Genomic DNA, 17,432 nt, shown 5'->3' on the forward strand with positions numbered 1-17,432 from the left:
TCTGGCGCTGGCAGGCCTTTGGCTCCAACTTTTCTTCAAGGAGACCCCATGGTGGGCCAGGATGTGGGCCTAAGGGGACTCTGCTGTGTGTCATCCACTGGACCCTTGTCAGGTAGGTCATTGTCCTCAGATTTCGGGGGCAGGAAGTGTCTGTCAGGGCAGTTCTGTGGGCTCTGCCACCTTGCTTTCTCTGGGTCCCTTAGGGTGAGAGCCTGGTGCTGGCAGCTTCGAGGTGGAGTGGAAGGAGTTTGCATCCCTTCACCCCCCGTCGTTCTGGGCACTGTGCTAGGCACACCTGCTGCCCCTCTGTCCAGTCCACATCGCAGGAGCAAGGATAAGCAAAATTCTATGACCACACAGGAGAGGCAGTACACCCGGGCCCTAGGGCTCAGGAGGTGTTAACTCCAGAGCTGTCAGAGCATGCTCTCTATTCCTGAAAGATGTGGAAGTACGTGTCAGGCAGGGCCCAGGGCCTGAGTGTATGTTTCTCAGGAAAACTGGGCCGGATGTCTGACGGTCAGGTATGACTGCTAAGGGCTCTCTGGCCTGTCACCGGGAAAGGCCCTTCCAGGCACCCAGCTTTCAGGATACACTGTGTTGCACCAGGAGCCTGTGTACCCCAACTCGCTCGAGGCCTGGCCAAGATCAGTGTGTCGCCTGTGACACAAGACAGGTGGGAGGAGAGGCCCAGGACTGCTCCCTTGCCTCCTGTCAGGGCTCCTCCTTCACCTGCCTCTTGTTTCCTGCAGAGTTCATCCTCTCGCTTCTGGAGAAGATGCAGACTCAGGAGATCCTGAGGATGCTGCGGCTGCCCGAGCTAGGCGACTTGGGCCAGTTTTTCCGCAGCCTCTCAGCCACCACCCTCGTGAGTATGGGTGCACTGGCTGCCATCCTCGCCTACTGGTTCACTCACCGGCCAAAGGCCTTGCAACCACCGTGCAATCTCCTGATGCAGTCAGAGGAGGTGGAGGTGAGCAGGGTGTGAGCAATTGGGCTGTGGGAAGTAGTAGGCGGGGGACAGGCATCTTGAAGGAAGAAGCCAAACTTATGGCTTATTTGACCTCAAATGGCCCAGAGAATCTCCGTTTCTCCCGGCAGCCAGCCAGTAAGCCCGGAAGTGGCCCTGGGCAGGCTCTCCTACTAGACGCTCCTTCTGCCTCTCCCAGTAACTAAAGCCTGGGCAGAGGCTGACCTTGGCTTTGCCCTGGGCCTCTGGTTTGCCTGCTTCTTGGGTAGGGGGCCTTGGCTTACGTTGCCTCAGTAGGTGGTCTAAGCATGTGCTCAAGGGGCTGCCAGGTAAATTCCCTCCCAGATTCTCCCTGTGCCCAACCCTGGTCTGGAACTGGGACCCTGAGCTAAGCCCACCCAGGGCCCTGCCCTCCCAGAGCACATGGACTCACAGGTAGAGCCACTGAGGGAAGAAGGGATGGTGGCCCAGCCTGGACAAGGGTGTTCCAGACTCTGTCTAGAAGGACCAGTAAGATTTCTTTCTTAAGTTTATGGAGTTTATTTTGCCTTTTTAAAGAACTTTAATTCCATTTATTTTGAATAGATAATATAGTCACACAGTTCAAAAGCAACCAAAGGACATAGACTGAAAAGCTTCCACCTTCTTCCCCTTGCCTCTAAGTTCTCTTCCCCTGAGAATTGTGTTAGCAGTTGTCCACGAGCAAATGTATAGATGTCTGCCCACCTTTTATAATGATAACGTACCGCATACACTGTGCAGCACCTTGCTTTTGCTCTCGATGGTATGTCGTGCAGGTACCGATCAAAAGCATGACAGAGTTTGGCCTGGTGGGAGAGGGCTCAGGTCAAGATAGGGCTGGGATCTTTAGGGCATTTTTCCAGCAGAGGGAATGATGTGTGCAGAGGTGAGAGTGTGTGATAACACACCTGGTGCCTTTGGGAAATGGCAACTCATGTGGTGTGGCTGGGAGGTGGAGAGGGGCTGTGGATGCGTCAGTAGCCTGTGGTTACCAGCAGCCGTGGGTTTGCAGGCTGGCCGTGCCTCTTACTAGCCTGATGGTCCTCGGCTGTTTCTTAACTCTCTGAGCCTCAGTTTCCTCATGTGTCAAGTGGGCAATAAAAAGAGTATCTGCTTCCTAAAGTTACGGTAAGGATTTGGTGAGATGATGCAGAGAAAGCACTAAGATGAATTATTTTTGGTAAGCTTACAGTTACAACTCATCTGGAGAGGCCAGCAAGGACAAAGCCCCATTAACTGGGCAGGGACCCTTGGAGATGGACAGCCTGGATTTATTTGAGGCTGTCAGTAGTAGGAGAGACAGGGCCAGTTTTTGCTGTGGCTTTGGCAGGGGCAGGCATGAGGAGGCAACTGGGGCTTCTGGGCTGGAGGTGACAGTGGTCTGGATGGGGTCAGGTTGAACGCCACAGAATGAGTCGCCTCACGGGTCTGGCTGGGAGGACAGGGCATGGACACAGCTAAGGTCTCCCTTCCTGGGGAGGATGGAGCCCTCCCTTGCTTCATCCCCCAGGAGTGTAGGAATCTGGAGTGACTATAGTGAAGGAGGAAAGGAGAGAGTGGTAGGAAATGAGATGAGAGAGGTAAGAGGGACCCAGATCATAGAGGGCCTGGTAGCATTTACTCTGTGTGCTACACGGTAGGAAACAATTCATATCATGTCACTCACCCTGGCTTAAAATCCTTCCCTGCTCCCCGTTGCCCTCAACCTAAAGCTCAGACTCCTCACCTTGATCTGTAGCCTCTCTGGCCTCCTCCATGTACCACTTGGAGTGGCATGAATTGCCTACAGTCTCCCAGGTGCCTCCTGCCCCATGTGTTTGCAATCCCTGTTGCCTCTGGTGAAACCGCCATTCCTTGTTCCTCATTCTTCCCAGTAAACCCTTTTATTTAAAAAAAATTTTTTTTTCTATTTCTTTCCTTATTTAATTAATTAATTTATTTTGGCTGTGTTGGGTCTTTGTTGCTGCGCGCGGGCTTTCTCTAGTTGCGGCGAGCAGGGGCTACTCTTCGTTGCAGTGCGAGGGCTTCTCATTGCGGTGGCTCCTCTTGTTGCGGAGCACGGGCTTCAGTAGTTGTGGCGCATGGGCTCAGTAGTTTTGGCTTGCAGGCTCTAGAGCACAGGTTCTGTAGTAGTTGTGGCGCGCGGGCTTAGTTGCTCCGCGGCATGTGGGATCTTCCCAGACCAGGGCTCGGACCCGTGTCCCCTGCATTGGCGGGCGGATTCGTAACCACTGCGCCATCAGGGAAGCCCCCTCTTTGTGTCCTTCAAAACCCAGCTCAGCGGCCACTCTCTGACATACCTGCCCACTGAGCCCCTTCTGTCGCTGGCACACAGTCTCTTGCTGTCTCATTTCTGTCCCCCTGAGTGCTAACCAGGTCTGACTGTATCTGTCCCCAGATTCCCACAGAGGTTCTGCATGGGCCTGGTGCTCAGGAAGCACTGGCCAGACAGAACTTTGCACTGCAGAACAGCTGAGTGCTGCCTGTGGTTTTGAGTTTGGCTGTTGGCTCTGTGGCTGTCACATTTTTCCTCAGACCTGATGTTCCAAGAGGGGTAGTGGACCATGGGCCAGCCCAGTGCAGCCCAAATAGTGCTCAGAGAAGAGGTGGAGCCGTGATACTGCAGAGTTCTGGGTTTGGGGAGCCTGAGGAGGGCTGGCATGTGGAAGGGAAAGAGGCAGGAGAAGCCCAGCTCCTTTCCCCCGCCCCCCAGCACAGATGGTATTTGCTACAGTCCCACTCTGGATCCATACCACTGAGGGCCCGGGCATCTACTACGCCATTCCCTCCACTGCCTTCTAGGCCTCTTTTCCCAGCCAGTCCTCAAACTCATCACACTGTTATGTGAATGATGGATGGGAGCCTTCTTAGCTAAAGACAGCTTCCAAAAGATTCTTAACCTACGTGCATAGCAGCAACACCTTTGCAGGTTGGTCCTGATGCAGGGGGCAGCCTGACTAGCCAACACTCCCCACTCTGCTGTATGCGTGAACCACGGGTGTGTATGAACAGTAACTGAAGATTCTGGGCATTTAGTGTATGCTGCCTGGTGTGTGGGTGCTGTATGTGTGTATGTGTGTGGGAGACCAGTGTACTGGGCCCCTGGGCATGAACCACCTGTGTCTGAGTGTGGATGCATACAGGTCCAGCGTGTACAAGCCACGTGTACATGAATGTGTGTGGAGTTTGTGTGTGTACAGCCCAGGTGTGTGTAGACCATGTGTGTGAGTGCACACAGAGTGTGTCCCAGCTCCAACTATGTGGCCCAGGTGTGTATCCAAGCCATGTACAGCCTGGTGCATGCTGGTGCCCTCTCCTGATACCCCTGCCTGCCTGCATCAGCCAGCTTCTCTGGCCTGTGCTTGGCTCACAGGACAGTGGTGGGGCCCGGCGATCCGTGATAGGGGATGGCCCTCAACTGCTCACCCACTACTATGACGATGCCAGGACCATGTACGAGGTGTTCCGCCGTGGACTTAGCATCTCAGGTGAGAGGGGCCATGGGGGTGTGGAAGGGCTGTGGCAGGGGTTGAGCAGGTGCAAGGGTGTGGGTGAGCAAGCATGGTTCCAGGGGTATGGCAAGTGAGTCGCGCCCAGGCTCAGAGGGGAGAAGCCATTCTTGGCCCTCCTGCCACCCAGACGAGTAGCTGCATTATGAGGCCAAAGGGCTGACCTCAGCTTTATTACAGCCCTGAGAACTGCTGACCTTAAGCTGTCTCTTTGCTCATATTCTATATCTCCTATTTGCAGCCCCTCGTGAGCCTTGAACTCGCAGGCTACTAGCTGGCATGGTTCTGAACCTGAGCCTCCGAGATGTCTGGGTGACCCATGGCGTGGGGTGAAGGGAGTTGTCACAGAGAGGCAAACTGCCACCTCTGGCCAGTGGCCCCCAGGTCTCCATGTCTTCTTGGGGCTGCATCACACAGGTCATTGTGGGAACTAGCGCTGTGTCAGTTCCCATTCCTGGGCCTTCCTGATCTCCCTGGGGAGATGCCATGCTTGTGCACTTTAGGCCTTCTTGGACTTCAGCAGGTTAGACAGACAGCTGGGGAGCAGTTCATTTGGCCCATGGACCGCCTCCCAGGATGGAATATTGATCCAGGTGTCTGATGGGCAGGTTCAGTGGCTCCCACACCCTGCCCTCCTCCCTGGCACAAGGCCTGCTTATCTCTTTGTAGGGAATGGACCCTGTCTTGGCTTCAGGAATCCCAAGAAGCCTTATCAGTGGCTGTCCTACCAGGAGGTGAGTAATAGAAGACAGGCCCCACCCTGTCCACCCACACAGACCTGGCACTTGGGTGGGGGGGCTTGTGGGCACCCTGGAGGCTCTCAGAGAGTCATTTTTTTCCTTGCCTGGACTGTCTGCCAAACTCCAGGCAGCAACCTCTCAGGACTTCCAGCATCACTGAGTAGGGAGTTGGGGAGCTCCATCAGACCTTAGAAATCCCACGTGGGGATCTCCCTTCCCTGCTGAAGAGTCCTTGCTTTCCCATCACTGCCCCATGTTTGTGTGCAGGTGGCCGACAGGGCTGAATTTCTAGGGTCTGGACTTCTCCAGCACAATTGTAAACCGTGTACAGATCAGTTTATCGGCATTTTTGCACAAAATCGACCAGAGGTGAGCACCTGCCTTAACTGGTTTTAGAGGCATCAGTGGAACACAAGCTTGGGTACCGTAGAACAGCCCTGCTCCCGCTGTCTGTAGGGCCTGGGACAAGAGGAAAACTGGAGACTGTTGGTCCATGCCATCCCCCACTCCCTTGGCTCTGTCCCTCATCAGGGCTGGACATTCCAGCCAAGTTCTATCCACACCCTACCTAGCTGTCCAAACAGTGGCTCCCTGAGCCATGGGGGAAGAAGGATCTGGGGAAGAAGGCCATGCAAACCCCGGAGGTGGGCGTGGGGTTATTTTGAGTCCCGTAATTCCCTGGGGCAAGCAAGTCTAGAAGAACGTCGGGGAGCAGGCCCAGCGGGTCAGCTGTATGGATCCCTTGCCTTGTGCGGAGCGCTCTCGGCACAGGACCCCGATCAGGGAGCCCCGTGCCTAAGGCCTGAGGGCAGTGCAGCCCTGCTGTCTGCTCTGCGCTCCCCCTTCCCCCCAACCTGTGTGTCTCCACAGTGGATCATCGCGGAGCTTGCCTGCTACACATACTCTATGGTGGTGGTCCCGCTCTATGACACCCTGGGCCCAGGGGCAATCCGCTACATCATCGACACAGGTGAGCCCAGCCGCCCACTCTTGCCCCTGGCAGCCAGCCCCACCTCCTCCTCCCAGCCCTTTTCAACTTATGCTGATTGTTTGACGCTAGTAAGTACTTTGCTTCCGCTCTCAGAGAACGCTGGGGGCTTCCACTTTGGCCCTTGAGTTGGCTTCCTGAGTCCAGCTGTCCCCAGTTGGACTTCACCCAAAGGCTCCTTCCACAGGGTAGGGCTGCCAAGAAGGAGACTCTGTACCAGCCTCCACGTAGGGCTGCCAACCCTCTGAGTTCACTTCAGCTTGAGGAAGATGCTGTGGGGTGGTAAATATCTCAAACAGACCAGGGACGATGGGGGCTGAGCCTGAAGAAAAGGAATGCTTGGAATCTACCCCGGGAGACTCCCTGGTCTTCTGCCCTTGGCTCCATCCAGGCTCTGTGCACTTTCCTCTGGACACAATACATGTCCCACATGGCCTGTCGTATGTATTTATTTACACACAAGCTTATCATGTGGCACACACAGCCCATGGTTCCACTGCCTGGCATGTGCTGCCCACGGTCACAGCCTGTGCCCACACAGCCTGACTCTCCTTGGTGGTCCCTGCAGCCGACATCAGCACTGTGATCGTGGATAAACCTCAGAAAGCCGTGGTTCTGCTGGAGCACGTGGAGAGGAAGGAGACACCAGGGCTCAAGCTGATCATCCTCATGGAACCATTTGAGGAAGCTTTGAAAGACAGAGGGCAAGACTGCGGGGTGGTCGTTAAGTCCATGCAGGCTGTGGAGGTGAGGGTCTGCTTCTGGGCTGTTTCCTGGCCACAGCTGGTTGGCCACTGAGCCAGAGCTGCCGGTTATCTGCCCATCTTATGCCCTAGGATGGGTGTCTTGGGCCATTAGGGTGTGTCAGGGTTCAAACAGGGCAGGCTTCACAAGGGCTGGTGGTGGGTAGTGGGGTTGGTACCCACAGGCATCCTCTTTGAGATGGGCTGTGTTATTTGGCACAGTTAGTGACACAGGCACCAACAGGTAGATGGTGGTGCCAGCCTGCCCCAGAGCTATCCCCACAGCCTCCGGAGCCTCCTCATTTCCAGCTAACAGCCAGCCTGTCTGAGCCTGAGGACTGTAGTAAACTTGAGGTCCAGAAGTCTTGGAGAGGTTCTTGCAGTTGTGTCCCAGACCCCCAGCAGCCAGCAGAACCAATTTTCCTTTGCCTGGCCTCCGCAGAGACATTAGGCTGGTGGCAGCTTATGGCCTGCTGGAGTGACCCAGGACATCCTCCGGGGCCTCAGGCCTTTTGCTCAGTAGCAGCTGACCCCCACTGTGCCCTCCTGGATCTAGGCCTGTGGGCCCTCCATTTCTCCTCCTGTCTCCCTGTCTGCTCTTAAATGTACCCACAAAGCCATGGAGTGCCTGTGCCCCTCCATGGCTTTAGGGGCCACCCCTAAGCTGGCAGCCCCCATCTGTCCCTCCAGCCCTGACCACTTAGTTGCAAGCCCGGGTCACCTAGCCACTGTGTCTTGAGCATGCGTCTAGACGTACCGTGGGCCCCTCAGGCTGTCTCCCCCTTGTGCATGTGCACAGTGCTTAGCCTCTTCCTGGGCCCCAGGCCGCTGTCTGGGATGCATGGGTGGCCAAGGCCTGGATGTGTATCTGAGGAGAGACCGCTGAGGTGGTGTCTCTGCACGGGCCACATCTGGGCAGGGAGTCTGGGACTCTGGGCTTGCCGCGGGAACAGGGCATACTGTGCTGAGTTTATTTTGATTGATTAGAACTCTCGAGCATTTAAAAACAGTGTTTTCCTCTTCCAGGACTGTGGCCAGCGGAATCACCACGTTCCAGTGGTAAGCTCATCTGCCAGCAGGTTTTGACTGAGCACTATGGTGTCCAGGGCACGTCCTCACAGACTCCCTCGCTGTGCACAAGGCTCAGTAGAGGGGCCAGAGTAGCAGCTCTGTGTTAATAAGCAACTCAGGAAATGTCCCCTTGGGGCACCCAGGACGACCTGGAACTGGAGTCAGACATTGGGAGGGAGATAAAAGGGCCGCCAATCCTGGACCCCCTTGGGTCTCCAGTAACTTTTTCTTTGGGAGGTCTTATGTTTTCCCTTTCGATGTAGCAGTCTCTCCCGAGGATGGGATGGACAGGAGCAGCAACAGACTCGGAAGTGGACCCCTTGTAACATCTGCTGTCTTTGTTCATCTTTGCTCTCTGAACTTTTCTGTGTGTCGGCCCCGAGTGATCCTCCCTGGGCTCGAGTCACCAGGGAGGGTCACAGCCCCTGGGAGGGTCTTGTAGGGGCTGTGAGCTTTCTAACCAGGCCTCTTGCCTCCAGCTCCCTCTGCAGCTCAGCTCTTCCCGCTCTCACCAGCCTGTGAGCTTTCTCACACACAGGCCTCAGCAGGTCAATCCCTGCTTCCCAGGGCCCTTCACCATGAGTAGCCCCTGGTGTGTCCCCACCTCTACACACTGTGCCCCAGCCTTAGAGACCTGCTCTCTGGCCCTGCAGCATGCTGTCTCTTGTGCCTCTGACAGTGCCCAGGCTGGTTCTTCTCCCAGAATGCCCACCGTCACTTCACCTGGAGAGATCTTGCTTGTCCTTCAGTCTCAACTCATGTCACCTCCTCCGGGAAGCCATCCTCTACATGCAAGTGGTCATGGTGGGCTCCTCCTGGTGACCCCAGGACTATGTGCACAGTGCCAGGGCAAGGGCCTGATGCAGAGCAATCTTAGTGACAGAGTGGGCAGCTCAGTTCTTGGGTTACATTTTCCGTTCCCAAGCCTAAACCCAGACACTTGGGAGAAAGTGGGAAGGAAGGAGGAAGTGGGTCACATTCCCTAGAACGGTGAGATCTTTGATAGAGGCCTAGGTATGACCACTGCAACCCAATCCCATTAGAATTCAGCTCAGCCTCAAGTAGGCGAGGCAGCAGGAGCAGATGTGAGGTTGGTGGGACAGATCGACGTCCATGTCCGGTTAGGTTTCCTTGGTTTTTCTTCCTCTTTCCTGGGGACTTGCCTGCTCACCTTTCCAATGACAGCATGCAGGGCCATGCACATGTGCCGACACATGCCTGCACCCTCACACAGTGCACACACGGGGGTGTGCTCAGAGGGGCTGGCTGGTGGAGGAGCCCAGGCTGGGCACACTGGGTCTCTTTAACACACTCCTCTTCTCACCTCTGCAGCCCCCGAAACCCAGTGACCTCTCCATTGTGTGTTTCACAAGCGGCACGACAGGTAAGCAGAGGCTCCTAGCCCACCAGCCAGGGCCACCTGCACCCTTCCCTGGCAGCTTTGGCAGAGTGACTGAGACGTCTCCGGCACCCTCTGTGGGATGGGCTGAGCCTTGTCCTGTGCCTGGCTCCAGACACTGGGTCCTTCCTGCTGCTCCCAGTGGCCAATGTGAGGCAACGTGGGGCAGCTGGAAGTGAATGGATGGTGTGGACTGGGGGGTGTCTGGGGTGGGGTGGGTGCTACAGACTTCCTGGAGCTGGGGCCAGAGGTGGGCTGGGCAGCTGGGTCACGTCATTACTCTGAGGAGGGGCTCTCACTCCTCAGCTTTCCTGCCCCTGCCTGGACTTTGTGTCAGGGACTGGGGAAGGAGTGTGGGATTTGGTGTCTGAGAGCCTGGTTTTAAGTCCCACCTCCACCACTTGCTGGGGGGCCATGAGCCGGTCCCTTAACCCCCCTGCCACCACTGTCCCCAGTTTCTTTCTTTCTTTCTTTTTTTAATATTTATTTATTTGGCTGTGCCGGATCTTAGTTGCGGCACACGGGATCTTCAGTTGCAGCATGGGGGATCTAGTTCCCTGACCAGGGATAGAACCCGGGCCCCCATGCATTGGAGCACGGAGTCTTAACTGCTGGACCACCAGGGAAGTCCCTGTCCCCAGTTTCTTACCTGGGTGGTTAAAGGTGCCAAGTTGGAGGTAGGAAAGTGTGTGAAAGGGCAGTGCAGATGATCTGGGGCAAGATCATCTGCACAGATGATCTATGCCGTGGGCAAGGCTGTCAGGGAGAGAAAATGATGCAGTCCATGCCCAGTGCTGACAGAGGAACACGTGCATCAGTGTCAGTGCGAACAGCCAAGGAAGGCTTCCTAGGGGAGGCAGAACGCACCTGAGGACCACGGCTACAGGCACAGTACTTTGCAGCCTGCAGTGGCCTGTTCACCCTATCACTGTGTCACTGGGGCCTCAGCACGACCTGTGAGGCAGGTGGGGTGGAGACTATCCAAGGGGGCACCAACAGCAATTGGAGGCAGAGGCTTGTGCCCTGTTCTCCCATTTCACAGCCCAGTGCTCTCCCCACTGCTGCCTCTTCATCTCCTCTGATGACTCGGGAAGTCACTTGCCCTCCGCCTGAAGGGGCAAGAAGGTTCCAGCCTGTTTTCCAGACCTAGGGCTGGCCTACCTTGATGATAGCTCTTGATGGGCAGTGACCTGGAGTTCCCCACGCCTTCCACAGATGGAGCCTCCAAGGCAGTTGGCAGATCCTTGACCAGCCCCGCAGGCAGGATAATCCTTGTGGGTAGATCACGATAAACATGATGTTATTGAATCAGAGTGGGTTTTTGCCATTAACTCAAGTGGGTCTGAGAATTTCCACCTGACTGCTAAACCCTGTCAGGAGAGAAATAACACAGCCTTTGCTTTCCAGGAGCTGACATCCAGAGCCAGCCCAGAATTCAAAAATGTCCTTCAGGTTTTTGTTGCTTTTTGTCAAGAGTTTCACAATGTGAAATTTTGGTGACATGTCCCTCCACCCTGGGTTTGGGGGCAGGTCACTACTGCGGCCTTTAGCTTTGGACCCTTGCTGTTCAAGAGTGCCCCCTGGCTTTTTTTTTTTTTTTTAAACATCTTTATTGGAGTATAATTGCTTTACAGTGGTGTGTTAGTTGCTGCTTTATAACAAAGTGAATTAGTTATACATCTGTTCCCACATCTCTTCCCTCCTGCGTCTCCCTCCCTCCTACCCTCCCTATCCCACCCATCTAGGGGGTCACAAAGCACCGAGCTGATCTCCCTGTGCTATGCGGCTGCTTCCCACTAGCTATCTATTTTACGTTCGGTAGTGTATATATGTCCATGCCACTCTCTCACTTCGTCCCAGCTTACCCTTCCCCCTCCCCATATCCTCAAGTCCATTCTCTAGTAGGTCTGTGACTTTATTCCCGTCTTACCCCTAGGTTCTTCATGACCTTTTTTTTTTTTTTTTTAGATTCCATATATATGTGTTAGCATACGGTATTTGTCTATCTCTTTCTGACTTACTTCACTCTGTATGACAGACTCTAGGTCCATCCACCTCACTCCAAATAACTCAATTTCGTTTCTTTTTATGGCTGAGTAATATTCCATTGTATATAGATGCCACATCTTCTGAGTCAGTCAGTCACAGCTGCTGCCCCTGGATCTGGAAAAGAACTTGATGATGCAGAAATGTGTTGTTGCCTAGCTGCAGAGGGCAGGCCTCATGTCCAGTGCTTTTTCAGACCATGGAGTCTCAATCGGAAGCTGAGCCATCCTGCCCAGGCTCTATGTGGTGGAAGCAGAATGTACAGAGGCTAGAAAACAGGTTGTGATTCGGTGCCCAAACCTCTCACTCCAGCGGTGTGGCTGGTGCCAGGGCAGAGCTGGGGGAGTGAGCAGGCCTCTTACCTGACGTTACCCTGCTTGGCTGCACGTGTGGATTTCCTTGGCATTAGCCTAAGCCTGTGCTGTGCCTCTGGTAGCCATCCTCTTGTCCAGCACATCACAGCTGTGGATACAGCTTCCCTTCCATGATAAGTGTCCTGGCCTCAGCTTCATCAAGAGCCACATCATTCTTTCAATGAGGAAAGATGGAAAATATGATCTGAATCTGACATTTGAAGCATGATTCTGGTGGGATCGTTCTGGGAAGATTTTTCTCTTGATGTGTGACGGAAACATCTGTGGAAATTCCCAGAATAGGCCAGTGCTTTGGAGCCACTAGTTAGGCCAAGAAGGCCCTGGAGGAGGTGAGAGCTTGGGGTTTGTCTGCACTCAGGGATGGCTAATGGGTGGGTGTGTGGTTGGTTGTTCGTTTCAGAATAACCATCAGCTGGACTGAAATCAAGCTGCCCTCTCCAAATAAAAGATAATTTGTGGGTATAACGTAGCCCAGTCTGGGGACTTGGGCCCCATGAATGATAGTTCAGATGTATCTTTATGCGTTCATGTGCTACCCTCCCTTCCTAGAGAAGAAAATACAGTGGTCTTTTATTTTATTATTTATTTATTTAATATATTTTTGGCTGCATTGGGTCTTAGTTGAGGCATGCGGGATCTTCACTGAGGCATGCGGGATCTTTCGTTGTGGTGCGCAGTCTCCTCTTTACTTGTGGCATGTGGGTTTTCTCTTCTCTAGTTGTGGCGCACAGGCTCCAGGGCACGTGGGCTTAGTTGCCCTGCGGCATGTGGGATTGAACCCACGTCCCCTGCATTGTAAGGCAGATTCTTTACCACTGGACCACCAGGGAAGTCCCTACAGTGGTCTTTTAAAACATATCCTTCTTAGTCTTTGGGTTTTTAGCATTCTTTTTCTAATTTATGTAGAGTCATTCATTCAGCTCATTTATTGAGCATCCACTATGCATCAGACCTAGTGTTGGAGGCTGAGGACACAGGGATGGACAAGACACGACCCTGCCCTCATGAGCACACAGCTCATGTCATGAGGCAGTTCACTGCCTCGAGGGTCTGCATCCCAGGGTACATGGAGTGCTAGGCCACCCAGAGGTCAGGACAGCGGGACAGAAAGGATTTCAAATGTAAGCAGAGTCTTGAAGGATTGGCAGCTGGAGGAGAAGAGGAGGAAGGGCATTCTCAGCAAAGGGAACAGCATGTGCAGAGGACCAGCGGCAAGAAAGAAAATGTTTCTTTGAGGGAGAGTCGACTGAGGAAAAGAGAGGTCTGGTTGCAGGGCCTGGGAATCCTGACAGGAGAGGAATGATGGGGGTAGGAGTTCCAAATAAAGGCTGAGCAGGAGCAGCCAGAGAGGCTAGAGGAGAATAGAACCTGTCAGCATTGTCAATGGCTAAGCTGTACCCATAGGATGCTGCCACAAAAACACCTGCTGGTGCTCCTGAGACAGGGGAGGTTGGAAGCAGAAACTGATTATGGGGGACTGAGGAGTGAATGGGAGGTAAGGATGTCAACTCAGCAAGTGTGGACAATTCTTTTTTTTTTTTTTGGCGGTACGCGGTCCTCTCACTGTTGTGGCCTCTCCCGTTGTGGAGCACGGGCTCTGGACGTGCAGGCTCAGTGGCCATGGCTCACGGGCCCAGCCGCTCGGCGGCACGTGGGATCTTCCCAGACCGGGGCACGAACCCGCGTCCCCTGCATCGGCAGGTGGACTGTCAACCACTGCGCCACCAGGGAAGCCTGACAATTCTTTTAAGAAGCTTGGCTGTGTCACCAAAAGGCATGCTCCATAATGTTCCCAGCAACACGATTTGAAAAGTCAAAGTCTGGAAACAACTCAAATGACCCTTCAGCAATAGAATGGTATATCTACAAATAGAAAATTATATACCTTAATGTTGAGCGAAAGAAAAAAGACACAAAATATTGTATGATTTCTTTTTTTTTTATAACAAAGTGAACCAGTTATACATATACATATGTTCCCATATCTCTTCCCTCTTGCGTCTCCCTCCCTCCCACCCTCCCTATCCCACCCCTCCAGGCGGTCACAAAGCACCGAGCTGATCTCCCTGTGCTATACAGCTGCTTCCCACTAGCTATCGGTTTTACATTTGGTAGTGTATACGTGTCACTCTCTCACTTTGTCCCAGCTTCCCCTTCCCCTTCCTCGTGTCCTCAAGTCCATTCTCTAGTAGGTCTGTGTCTTTTTTCCTGTGCTGCCGCTAGGTTCTTCATGACCTATTTTTTTTTTTTTTTTAGATTCCATATTATATGTGTTAGCATACGGTATTTGTCTTTCTCTTTCGGACTTAGTTCACTCTGTTTGACAGACTCTAGGTCCATCCACCTCACTCCAAATAACTCAATTTCGTTTCTTTTTATGGCTGGGTAATATTCCATTGTATATATGTGCCACATCTTCTTTATCCATTCATCTGTCGATGGACACTTAGGTTGCTTCCATGTCCTGGTTACTGTAAATAGTGCTTCAGTGAACATTGTGGTACATGACTCTTTTTGAATTATGGTTTGCTCAGGGTGTATGCCCAGGAGTGGGATTGATGTGTCATATGGTAGTGCTATTTTTAGTTTTTTAAGGAAGCTCCATACTGTTCTCCATAGTGGCTGTATCAATTTACGTTCCCACCAACAGTGCAAGAGGGTTCCCTTTTCTCCACACCCTCTCTAGCATTTATTGTTTGTAGGTTTCTTGATGATGGCCATTCTGACTGGTGTCACTGTAGTTTTGATTTGCATTTTTCTAATGATTAATGATGTTGAGCACTCTTTCATATGTTTGTTGGCATTCTGTATATCTTCTTTGGAGAAATGTCTATTTAGGTCTTCTGCCCATTTTTGGATTGGGTTGTTTGTTTTTTTGATATTGAGCTGCGTGCACTGCTTGTGAATTTTGGAGATTAATCCTTTGTTCGTTGCTTCATTTGCAAATATTCTCTCCCATTCTGAGGGTTGTCTTTTTGTCTTGTTTATGGTGTCCTTTGCTGTGCAAAAGCTTTGAAGTTTCATTAGGTCCCATTTGTGTATTTTTGTTTTTATTTCCATTTCTCTAGGAGGTGGGTCAAAAAGGATCTTGCTGTGATGTATGTCATAGAGTGTTCTGCCTATGTTTTCCTCTAAGAGTTTGATAGTGTCTGGCCTTACATTTAGGTCTTTATTCCATTTGGAGTTTATTTTTGTGTATGGTGTTAGGGAGAGTTCTAGTTTCATTCTTTTACATGTAGCTGTCGAGTTTTCCCAGCACCACTTATTGAAGAGGCTGTCTTTTCGCCACTGTATATTCTTGCCTCCTGTATCAAAGATAAGGTGACCATATGTGCGTGGGTTTATCTCTGGGCTTTCTATCCTGTTCCATTGATCTATATTTCTGTTTTTGTGCCAGTACCATACTGTCTTGATTACTGTAGCTTTGTAGTATAGTCTGAAGTCAGGGAGCCTGACTCCTCCAGCTCTGTTTTTCTTTCTTCAAGATTGCGTTGGCTATTTGGCGTCTTTTGTGTTTCCATACAAATTGTGAAATTCTTTGTTCTAGTTCTGTGAAAATGCCAGTGGTAGTTTGATAGGGATTGCATTGAATCTGTAGATTGCTTTGGGTAGTATAGGCATTTTCACAATGTTGATTCTTCCAATCCAAGAACATGGTATATCTCTCCATCTATTTGTATCATCTAATTTCTTTCCTCAGTGTCTTATAGTTTTCTGCATACAGGTCCTTTTTCTCCTTAGGTAGGTTTATTCCTAGGTATTTTATTCTTTTTGTTGCAATGGTAAATGGGAGTGTTCCTTAGTTTCACTTTCTGATTTTTTGTTGTTAGTGTAGACGAATGCAAGACATCTCCGTGCATTAATTTTGTATCCTGCTCCTTTACCACATTCATTGATTAGCTCTAGTATTTTCTGGTAGCATCTTTAGGATTCTCTATGTATAGTATCATGTCATCTGCAAACAGTGACAGCTTTACTTCTTTTCTGATTTGTGTTCCTTTTATTTCTTTTTCTTCTCTGATTGCTGTGGCTAAACCTTCCAAAACTATGTTGAATAATAGTGGTGAGAGTGGGCAGCCTTGTCTTGTTCCTGATCTTAGTGGAAATGGTTTCAGTTTTTCACCATTGAGGATGATGTTGATCATGGGTTTGTCATATATGGCCTTTATTATGTTGAGGTAGGTTCCCTCTATGCCTACTTTCTGGAGGGTTTTTATCATAAGTGGATGTTGAATTTTGTCGAAAGATTTTTCTGTATCTATTGAGAGGATCATATGGTTTTTATTCTTCAATTTGTTAATATGGGTTTTCACATTGATTGATTTGCATATATTGAAGAATCTTTGAATTTCTGGGATAAACCCCACTTGATCATGGTGTATGATTCTTTTAATGTGCTGTTGGATTCTGTTTCCTAGTATTTTGTTGAGGATTTTTGCATCTATGTTCATCAGTGATACTGGCCTGTAGTTTTCTTTCTTTGTGACATTTTTTAAAAAATTATTTTATATATTTTTTATTTTTGGCTGCATTGGGTCTTTGTTGCTGTGTGCAGGCTTTTTCTAGTTGCGGCAAGTGGGGGCTACTCTTCGCCGCAGTGCACGGGCTTCTCATTATGGTGGCTTCTCTTGCTGTGAGGCATGGGATCTAGGTGCCCAGGCTTCAGTAGTTGTGGCACATGGGCTTAGGTTCTCCACGGCATGTGGGATCTTCCCGGACCAGAACTTGAACCCGTGTCCCCTGCATTAGCAGGCGGATTCTTAACCACTATGCCACCAGGGAAGCCCCCCTTTGTGACATCTTTGTCTGGTTTTGGTATCAGGGTGATGGTGGCCTCGTAGAATGAGTTTGGGAGTGTTCCTCCCTCTGCTATATTTTGGAAGAGTTTAAGAAGGATAGGTGTTAGCTCTTCTCTAAATGTTTGATAGAATTTGCTTATGAGGCCATCTGGTCCTGGGCTTTTGTTTGTTGGAAGACTTTTAATCACAGTTTCAATTTCCGTGCTTGTGATTGGTCTGTTTATATTTTCTAGTTTTCCTGGTTCAGTCTTGGAAGGTTGTGCTTTCCTAAGAATTTGCCCATTTCTTCCAGGTTGTCCATTTTATTGGCATAGAGTTGCTCGTAGTAATCTCTCCTGATCCTTTGTAGTTTTGTAGTGTCAGTTGTTACTTCTTTTTCATTTCTAATTCTAGGATTTGAGTCTTTTCCCTTTCCTTCTTGGTGAGTCTGGCTAATGGTTTATCAATTTAGTTTATCTTCTCAAAGAACCAGCATTTAGTTTTATTGATCTTTGCTATTGTTTCCTTCAAGATTCCTTTTTAACACACCATTCCCACCACCACCTATTGTTCCTTCTGCAGACTCCATATCCAGTTTCTGGGATTTATTGTTTTTTTTGCAGCCACGGCCTTCTTCACCTTTCTTTTTGGGACCCCCCCAACCCCCCAGCCCAAGCTGTAGGGAACATGATTGGGCTTTTGAAGCAATCTCATTAGTGGCTGAGTTAGCTTGGGTTTCAGATTGGAGATGGGAGAGAAGACCCCTCATTTCTCCCCTTTTGATGGGCTATAGCAC

The 17,432-nt window shown here is 51.1% G+C and overlaps 1 protein-coding gene across 1 annotated transcript in view; it reads left to right on the forward strand.

Annotated features, from left to right (window-relative positions):
• Positions 1-17,432, forward strand: part of ACSL6 (acyl-CoA synthetase long chain family member 6) — a 63,732-nt gene that overhangs the window by 17,255 nt on the left and 29,045 nt on the right. Inside the window, exons 2-9 of the mRNA XM_082835406.1 lie at positions 750-970; positions 4,362-4,476; positions 5,167-5,231; positions 5,505-5,606; positions 6,108-6,207; positions 6,794-6,972; positions 7,995-8,027; positions 9,372-9,423. Of these exons, the coding sequence (XP_082691532.1) occupies positions 750-970; positions 4,362-4,476; positions 5,167-5,231; positions 5,505-5,606; positions 6,108-6,207; positions 6,794-6,972; positions 7,995-8,027; positions 9,372-9,423 (867 nt within the window). The remainder of the gene's footprint in view (positions 1-749; positions 971-4,361; positions 4,477-5,166; positions 5,232-5,504; positions 5,607-6,107; positions 6,208-6,793; positions 6,973-7,994; positions 8,028-9,371; positions 9,424-17,432) is intronic.

Source organism: Leucopleurus acutus, assembly GCF_964270905.1.
Source record: "Leucopleurus acutus genome assembly, chromosome: 3".
Classification (NCBI taxonomy): domain Eukaryota; kingdom Metazoa; phylum Chordata; class Mammalia; order Artiodactyla; family Delphinidae; genus Leucopleurus; species Leucopleurus acutus.